Source organism: Parus major, chromosome 15 (assembly GCF_001522545.3).
Source record: "Parus major isolate Abel chromosome 15, Parus_major1.1, whole genome shotgun sequence".
Lineage (NCBI taxonomy): Eukaryota > Metazoa > Chordata > Aves > Passeriformes > Paridae > Parus > Parus major.
Genome location: NC_031784.1, coordinates 12,536,359 through 12,544,984, shown reverse-complemented (window position 1 = coordinate 12,544,984; position 8,626 = coordinate 12,536,359). Strand labels below are relative to the sequence as shown.

General features: G+C 59.8%; 2 protein-coding genes across 4 annotated transcripts in view; both read left to right on the top strand.

Annotated features, from left to right (window-relative positions):
* GAL3ST1 (galactose-3-O-sulfotransferase 1) overlaps positions 1–4,205 on the top strand; it is an 8,047-nt gene extending 3,842 nt beyond the window's left edge. For all 3 annotated transcript variants that reach the window (XM_015643444.2, XM_015643446.2, XM_015643445.3), the window contains 2 exons: positions 657–790; positions 2,016–4,205. In XM_015643444.2, the coding sequence (XP_015498930.1) occupies positions 657–790; positions 2,016–3,165 (1,284 nt within the window). In that variant the 3' untranslated portion in view covers positions 3,166–4,205. The remainder of the gene's footprint in view (positions 1–656; positions 791–2,015) is intronic.
* A 1,341-nt stretch (positions 4,206–5,546) lies between these two features.
* LOC107211478 lies at positions 5,547–8,268 on the top strand. The gene is made up of 8 exons (XM_033518146.1): positions 5,547–5,562; positions 6,067–6,213; positions 6,651–6,834; positions 6,993–7,107; positions 7,277–7,356; positions 7,629–7,723; positions 7,821–7,901; positions 7,999–8,268. The coding sequence occupies exons 2-8, from the start codon at positions 6,075–6,077 to the stop codon at positions 8,244–8,246; spliced, it is 942 nt and encodes a 313-aa protein (XP_033374037.1). The 5' UTR covers positions 5,547–5,562; positions 6,067–6,074; the 3' UTR covers positions 8,247–8,268.
* Positions 8,269–8,626: the final 358 nt, after the last annotated feature.

Here is an 8,626-nt window from a genome sequence, read left to right as displayed (position 1 = left end):
GTGTGTGTGTGTGTTTGAGGGTGTCTGTGTGTGCCCTGTGTGTGTTTGTGTGTATGTTCTGTGTGTTGCCATCCTGGCTGCACCCCTCTGTCCCCAGATCTGTTCCTGGCCCCCACCCTGGGCCAGTCTGAGCTGTCACAGCCCGAGGGGCCCCCTGAGCCCCCCACTGCTGCTGGCAGGGCCGGAGGGGCCACACTGGGAGGGTATTGCAGGACTCAGACCACCCTGAGCTGCTGCAGCTCCTGCTCTGACCTGCAGATTTTCCTTGGAAAATGGATCCCAGCACCCTCAGGGAGCTCCTGCCGGTGCTGCTGGTGTCCCAGTGGATATTGGTCACTCTGTCCCTCAGTTGCCCACTCTGCCCCTGGGCTGTCCATAGCCCAGCTCCCCCTTCCCCCAGTCCCAGCCCTGCATCCTCTCCCGCCGGGCCTGGGAGTCACTCAGTTTTCCCAAGGCGGGCAAAGGTTGGCTGGATGGGCAGGGCCGCTGGGCCTGGGCCATGGATCTGCTGTGCCCATGGCTGGGTCATGCCAGGCGCCAGTGAGATGCTTGTCTGGGAATTGCCATGCCCATAAAATGTCCACGTGCCTCGTTCAAGCCACACACCTCCGAGTCCCCATGTCCCTGGCACCAAGATCTCTCCTCTCCGGCTGCAGGTGACCAGGATGCTGTGGCATGGGAAGCCCTGGAGGTCCATGTGCAAGGGGCTGGTCCTGGGGACCCTCCTGACCAGCTTCATGTTGCTGCTCTACTCCTATGCCGTCCCCCCGCTGCAAGTCAGCGTCACTGAGTGAGTCTGGGGTCCCTGCGTGTCCCTCCCGCTGCAGCTCAGCCTCCCTGTTCCACACAGGAACCCGCAACTGGAGATGGGGGACATGGAGATGGCCCTGGGGCTTTCCAGGCCCTGGTGGCTTCACCCCAGGATGTCCCCTTCCTGCTGGAGGCTGCACCCTGTCCCACAGCCAGGGGGGAAGTGGCCCCCAACTCCCCGTGGGGCTGGGGACACACCCTGGGGCACTCACTGCTCCTGGGTGGAGAGGAGAAGGAGAGGGAGAGGGAGAGGGAGAGGGAGAGGGAGAGGGAGAGGGAGAGGGAGAGGAGAGGACTCAAGTCTCTGGTTCCTTCACTGCCAGAGCTCTGCAGTGCTGAGCTCCTGGCCATGACACCTGTGATGAAATTAATCTCCAAGCTTGTAAACAAGGTTCACGTGCCTCACAATCCTGGTGCTGTTGGATGGGATCCTTATCAAGGATCAATTCAGCGAGTTCATTACAGGTGTCCAAAGTCACTCGACTGTGTGGGCTCTGCGTGCTGCCCCAGGCATCCCAGATAATGTCTCCTGTGTCCTCGCTTGCTCCTCCAGGGCCCATGAACTCATCTGTGGGGCCAGGCTCTGGAATTACTTCCCTCTTTGCTGGGGGCTGGATCCTTCATGGATCCCACAAGGTGTTGAGGGGTCCCAGACCTCCACAGATCCCATGAGAGGTTTGTGACTCCTGTAAGGGGTTGAGAGCTCCCAGACCTCCTCCATGGATCCCATGAGGAGTTAGTGACTCTTATAAGGGGTTGAGAGGTCCCTGGCCTCCTCCATGGACCCTACAAACAGCTGAGAGCTCCAGGCCTCCTCTATAGATCCTACAGAGGCTTGAGAGCTCTCATTCCCCATAAAAATGATGTCAGCTCCTCTCCATGGATTTGTGAGGATGGAGAGCTCCCCTTAATGCACTTTTTGGCATCACTTCCACCAGGACCACCATGGCCATGCCCATGGAGACCCTCTGCTCTATTTCCATTTCCAGCACCTATTCCCATTTCCAGAACCCATTCCCAGGTCCAACACCTGTCCCCAGGTCCAACACCCATTCCCAGGTTCAGCATATATTCCCAAGGTCCAGCACCTATTCCCAGGTCCAGAAGCCATCCCCAGATCCAGCTCCTCCAGCACAGAATATCCCTAAGCCTTCAAAGTGCCACTGCCATTCTCACCATGGTGCTCCACCTCTTCTGTCACCCAGGATCCCCGTCCCCTTCTCCTGCTCCTCCCACCTGTCCCCTGTCCAGGCTCTGTCCCCGTCCAACGGCACGGGCAGCACCTCGGGGTGGAGCTGCCGGCCCAAGCTCAATGTCATGTTCATGAAGACCCACAAGACCGCCAGCAGCACCATCCTCAACATCCTCTTCCGCTTTGGGGAGAAGCATCGCCTGAAATTCGCCTTCCCCAACGGCCGCAATGACTTCTACTACCCGTCCTTCTTCGAGCGCAGCCAGGTGCAGCACTACCGGCCCGGGGTGTGCTTCAACATCATCTGCAACCACATGCGCTTCCACTACGAGGAGGTGCGCAAGCTCCTGCCGCCCGACACCACCTTTGTCACAGTGCTGCGGGACCCCGCGTACCTCTTCGAGTCCTCCTTCCACTACTTCGGTCCCATCATCCCCCTCACCTGGAAGATCACGGGGGAGGATAAGCTGGACGAGTTCCTCCGGGACCCCCAGCACTACTACGACCCCAATGGGTTCAACGCTCACTACCTCCAAAACCTCCTGTTCTTCGACTTTGGCTACGACAGCAGCATGGACGCCAACAGCCCGCTGGTGGAGGAGCACATCCAGGAGATCGACCGCCGCTTCCACCTCGTCATGTTGCTCGAGTACTTTGATGAGTCACTGGTGCTGCTCAAGGACCTGCTGTGTTGGCAGCTGGAGGACGTCCTCTACTTCAAGCTCAACGCCCGCAAGGGCTCCACTGTGTCCCGCTTGACCCCTGAGCTGTACGAGCAGGCGACCGCCTGGAACCTCATCGACGCCAAGCTCTACCGCTACTTCAATGCCACCTTTTGGCGCAAGGTGGAGGCCTACGGGAGGGAGAGGATGGCCAGGGATGTGGCCGAGCTGCAGAGGGAGAACGAGAAGATGACCAGCATCTGCATTGATGGGGGACATGCCGTGGATGCCAGCGCCATCCAGGAGTCCTCCATGCAGCCCTGGCAGCCCCTGGGGGAGAAGACCATCCTGGGGTACAACTTGAAGAAGAAGATCAGCAAGAAGCACCAGAAGCTGTGCCGCAAGATGCTGACGCCCGAAATCCAGTACCTGACTGACCTGGGGGCCAACCTCTGGATCACCAAGCTGTGGAGCCACGTGCGGGACTTCCTCAAGTGGTAGGGGCTGGCAGGTGCCCCACTTCCCTGGGGAAGAACCAGGTGCTTTCGTTTTTCTTACTTATGGTTCTCTTGGTTTGGAACTGGCTGGAGGCTCTGAAGCCTGGGAACTTTTGGGGAGATCCTCCATCACCTTCCTGCAGAGCCCCAGTGTGGGCAGGAGAGCGGAGACTCTGCCTCTGTCAGCAAGGTCAAGAACTGGGGGCTCAGGGGTGGTGTTTTCCTGCAGGATCCACTTCTTCCTTCCCCACGGAAAAGCTGGAGGAATTATTTGTGAAGGATGTGGCCTTGTCACAGCAGGAGCAGGACATCCATCACCAGGTTGCTGGATGTGCTGGGACAGCAGTGGTAGAGGGTCTCCTTTGCCCGGGGTGGGCAGAGATGCCCACAGGGAACCCAGTCCTCTGGGGGCTCCCCAAATCACCCTGCTGAGCCCTGGTTTTGGGGTGTGGGAATGTCAGAAGCTGCTGCAGTGCCTCAGCCCGTGGGTGTGATGAGTGCAGCAGGTTTTCAGCCCACCCACAGCCATCACTCCATGCCAGGCTGTGACCCGAAGCCACACGGAGCCATTTGGAGATTGGAAAACCCACCCCAAAAGCCCCGGCCTTTATCAACAGGTCCCCGTGGCAAAGGGCACCCCCTCCATGCCCCCCATCATCCCAGTTAGAGGGCCCCATGGCCCTGGTCCCCATAGGGGACATCCCAAAAGGCCAACAGGGTCTGGTGACAACTGGCATGGGGAGGAGATGGGAGTGGGTGCAGTGGGACTGTCCCCGTGATGCCATCCTGAGCACGGTGGGGATGCTGAAGGCAGGGGCCATCCCCAGTCCCCACCTGCCTCGGGGACAAACCTCGTGCGTCCCAGCTGGGCTGGATGACACCGGTGATGCCACATCCCACCGGGAGTAGCCCTAGCTGGGCACAGAGGTGGCACCTGTGGCTGAGCCACCCCCCAGCAAAGGGACCCCCTTGTGCCCCCACCTGTGTTCAGCTCCTTCTGTAAAGACCAGAAATAAAAAAAAGCAATTTACTTTTTTAATATAATTGTGTATTTGGTAGTTTTTGATATAAGGATGGTCCAGCTGGTCTCCAGCCATCTCCTTCTTCTCCGCGATGGGATGGGTGAGGTGAGGATGTTCTTACAGGCACAGCAGGATGCTCAGCCACTCCCTGCTCCTTCTGGGAGCTCTCCAGGGTCCTGGCACCACTGTCCCCATCAGTCCTGGGGGTGGGGGAGCGCTGTGTCCCCCAGGCAGTGCTGAGGAATGAGACCCTCAGTGTGAGTGGGATGCCTGGGTCTGTCCCCTATGTCCCTGCTGGGTGCTGCTGGGGGACAGCCCCATGGTGTGCAGGTGCCCCCAGGAAGCTCTGCTGGCTTCACAGGGACACCAGAGCCACGGGACCAGCCATCGCTGGTGACACAAACCACTCGAGCCACCGCATTCCAGCTCTGCTGCTGATGAGGAGCACACAGTTTCAGGGGTGGCCATGGGACTTGCACTGGGACTTCTCCACCCTCCATGTCCCTCAGTGCCCAGGCCGCCAGGTCAGACCACTCAGTGGAGGCTTGTGGTGGGGTGTTGGGGCTGTGATGGGGACACCTGAGACAGGCAGGACCCAGGGACACAAACACTTCCCCAGGTCTCTGTCCTGGCTGTGGCCAAAGTGCTGCTCCCAGGTGGGCTCCCTCTCCAGCAGAGCTGTGATGGGACAAGGAGGGATGCTGGGGACTGGGACTCTCTGGTGGGACTGGGATCAGCCATGGGATCATGACAGTGGTGGGGTCAAAACTGTGGTGGGCTTAGGAACCATGGGGTGGGACCAGGGACATCCAAGGGACCAAGGCTGAGTGATGGGACCAAGCCATGTGGTGAACGGGGATCAGGGCAAAGTGTTTGGATCAGGACCATGTGCAGGAGTAAAAGAACACAGTGGGAGCAGCACCATGCACAGGACCAGGACATGGTGGGCATGGGACCTTGCTGAGGACCAGGACCACAACAGTGACATGGGAGGCCCAGCATCACACCTGGGAACAGGACTGATTGGTGAGTATGGGACCAGGACTTACTGGTGGGTATGGGATCATGCTCAGGACCACCTGCAGGACCAGTCTGAGTGGTGGCACTGGGACTGTGGGATGGAACAGGGACTGGAAGATGGGCACAAGCTCTTGTGGTGGGACTGGGAAGGTGTAAGGGGTAGGACCAGCCCCAGGTGTGGGGCTGCTGATGGCTGCAGAGACCAAGCAAAACCCTCAACCCCATCAGTGCCAGCTGGGGCCCATTGACACCCAGCCCCCAAGCCCTTAAAGACCCCCCAGCTGTTTAGGGATGCTGCTTACTGGGGATGGAGCTGTGCTTGTTGGTGCTGGCGTGTGGGGCTGTGCTGGGGGTGGCAGGTGAGTGGGGCTGGGATCCCCCTTCAGTTCTCCCACTGGTTGTACTGGGGGAGGTGGGTGGTGGGTGCCCCTTGCTTTACCCACTGCTGGTTCCTGAAGGTCACCTGGGAGCTGTCCTGGGGGAGAGGAGCCTTCCTAAAATGATCCCAGGCTCTGAGGGTTGGGGCAAGGGGCTGCCAGGAGCTCCCCCAAGGTCCCAGCAGGGCTGGTGGGACCCGTTTGGGGCGGGGGGATCAGAGGCACTGGTGGGGTCTGTGGCTGCTGACAGTGGTGTCCCACCCCATGAGCAGCTCCTGGTCTGTCCCCAGCCCTGGGCAGGGTCAGGGTGCTGGGAAGGCTCCTGGTGTATTCCTGTACTGCTGGGGACAGAGGAGCCCCTGATGTGCTTCTGAGTGCTCTCCTTGCCTTTGTGCTGCTGCCACCTGTCCCCAACAAGTCCTGGGGACACCTGAGGATGTGGATGTCCTTGCTGTGTTTGGGACATGCTCAGCCCTCCCCTTGCAGGGACCCCCATGGCTCCAGTTGCCTCAGAGCCCCCTGGTCACACGGTGACAGCTCCAGCGATGTCCTCAGGAATGGGGACAGGGAAGGTTCCTGCTCATCCCCACTCTGAGGACCCCATCATGAACTTCACCTTGAGGCTCCTGGATGGTGAGTGTTTTGGGGGTGCTGCAGGAAAAAGCTGAGGGTTGAGATCATGGGGTGGGTCCAGCCAAGACCCTTGGGCTCAACCAGCAGCAGTCAGCGCCTTCTCCTGGCTGTCCCTGCAGGAACTCCCCCTTGTGGAGGGTGCTGGGCTTGGAGATGTTCCCAGTCCTGTGCCTGATACCACAGTGGGGTTTGGGGGTCAGCTCTGCCCCTGGTGGGTGACATGGTCCCTCAGCTCCATGGGCGGCCCAGGAAGGTGCTGTAGCTCTGGAGAGCAGGGAAGGCAGGCCTGGGCGGCAGAGCCAGGACAGGGGATGGGCTCTGGAAGGGGAAAGCTGGTGGGGATGAGGGCCAAGACACTGGTGGTCTGGGATGTGTCTGGTGCCCCCAGCTCTGGTGGGATAGGTTTGGGGGTGTCACACTAAACACACACTTCTCAGAGGACTCCAGTGCCACTCCAGAGAAGCTGCCAGTGCTCAGTCCCAGCTCTGTGATCCACCTGGAAGCCAGTGTCCACTTCAGTCCCAGCATCTCCATGAAGATCCACGTGGATCAGTGCTACAGGACCACCACGGAGCAGCCAGGACACTCCAGGAGGGTCTCCATGGTGGTGAACAGCCATGGGTCAGTGCTGGTGGGACAGGAAGTAGGGTCAGGGTAGCTGGAGTAGGTGGCATCACCTTCTGCAGCTACCCTGGGGTCCTGTAGGACCTCCTGCTGGAAAGGGATGTCCAGAGTCTGGAGGCAGCTCTGGAATGTCCTTTGTCACTCTCCTACCATAGATGCCTGCATGGGGAGAAGCTGGGGAATGTGTCTGTCCAGCACCAGAGAGGGGAATCTGTCCTCCAGCTCTCCATCCTGGCCCCCACACTGGAGGGTGAGGCTGAGGAAGAGCAGGTGAGGCAGGGATGGTGCCCTTGGTGGTGGAATGGAGGTCCCAGGGAGGGGGATGACCTGGGTGTCCCAAACCACTGTCCATCCTGAGACAGGCTGGGGTGGCCTCAGCCCCACGAAGTTGTGTGAAAGGAGAGCAGGGTCCCTGAGGAAGGACGTGGTGTCTCAGCAGGTCTACGTGCACTGCCTGCTGATGGCACGGGGACAAGGACATGCCACCAGGACCTGCTTCTACAGCCACACCATGGCCAGGTACACTGGGTGCCTGGGGACATGAGCACCCCGTGGGTGTGTTGGGGGTGGAACCCTCCTCTGGGAAGACCAAGTCAACCCACTGTGGTCTGGATGTCACCTCTTATTCAATGGCAGCTGGTGACATCACCACAGGTCCCAGCTCCCTCATGCTGCAGATGTGTTGGGGAGGTGTTTGGAGACATCTCTGGGGAGGCACCATGTGGGTCTTGTGGTGGAGTCTGAGGACCCCCAGAGCTTCCTCCCCCCAGTTGTGTCCTCTCCTCTCCCAGCTGGCGTAACGCAGAGGACCCTGTCCACAGCAGCCCATGCCACTGCTGTGACAGCGGCTGTCCTGCTGCTGACACCCTCCGTGGAGACGTGCCAGGTACCAGGGGTGGGACAGGGTTGACCCCATGTTGTTCTGGGGTCTTGGGAGGCCTCCTGGACCTGGGCTGGACCACATTGGACATATCTTCCCATAGCATTCCCAGGAGAGGGGACACTCCACCGGGAGACAGTTGGACCAGTGCTGGTGAAGAAGGAGAAGGTGCCATGGTACAAAGGTGAGGGACACCCCAACCCTCTCCCATGTCCCCAAAACCCTCACCCCTTGTGCTGAACCCCCCTCTGACCCCCAGGTGTGTTTTTTGCCATTCCCAGCAGTGTGCCAGACGATGAAGAGGTTCCTGCTGGCTGGGCTGGCCCTGGTGGGCAGTGCTGTGCTGCTGGTCACCGTGCTGGGGCTGGCTCTGACCACCCGGTGTCTGGGCAGAGCCCGGCAGAGACAGCGGCCACCGAGGCAGAGGTGTCCCTTCCAGGCTGAGCTTCAGAGTGTGGTGGGGGCCCTGGTCCTCAGGGAGATGGAGAAACAGGGTGAGATGGGACCAGAGCCTCTTTCTCAGCAATAAATGTAGCTTTGCTTTCTCTAAAGTGTCTCCTGGTTGGTAGCGTGTGGATGCCACCAAGGGATGGAGATGTGCCCCTACACTGGCAAGCCACATCTCCAGGTCTCTCCAGGTCTCTCCAGGTCTCTCCAGGTCTCTCCAGGTCTCTCCAGGTCTCTCCAGGTCTCTCCAGATGTGGCTTCCAGGTGTTGTGACACTGTCCCAGCCTGTGACTCCTGGGTGGGTGGATTTTGTGTCCTTGGAAACCATGGACATGGTGGCAGCTCCTTGGGGACAGTCCCCAGGATGTCCCAAGAGGCTGTAGAGATGGAGATGTTCCATAGTGGGGAAAACAGGGCTGCTTAGGGCAGGCACAGACCTCCTCTCCCAGCTGGAGTCCCCTG

Excerpts from the sequence above, each read along its gene's own strand:
- LOC107211478 (XM_033518146.1), top strand. The coding sequence starts at position 6,075 with ATGGCTCCAGTTGCCTCAGAGCCCCCTGGTCACACGGTGACAGCTCCA. Across the intron at positions 6,835-6,992 it reads ATGGTGGTGAACAGCCATGG|ATGCCTGCATGGGGAGAAGC; the intron begins GTCAGTGCTGGT and ends CTCCTACCATAG. Across the intron at positions 7,357-7,628 it reads TACAGCCACACCATGGCCAG|CTGGCGTAACGCAGAGGACC; the intron begins GTACACTGGGTG and ends CTCCTCTCCCAG.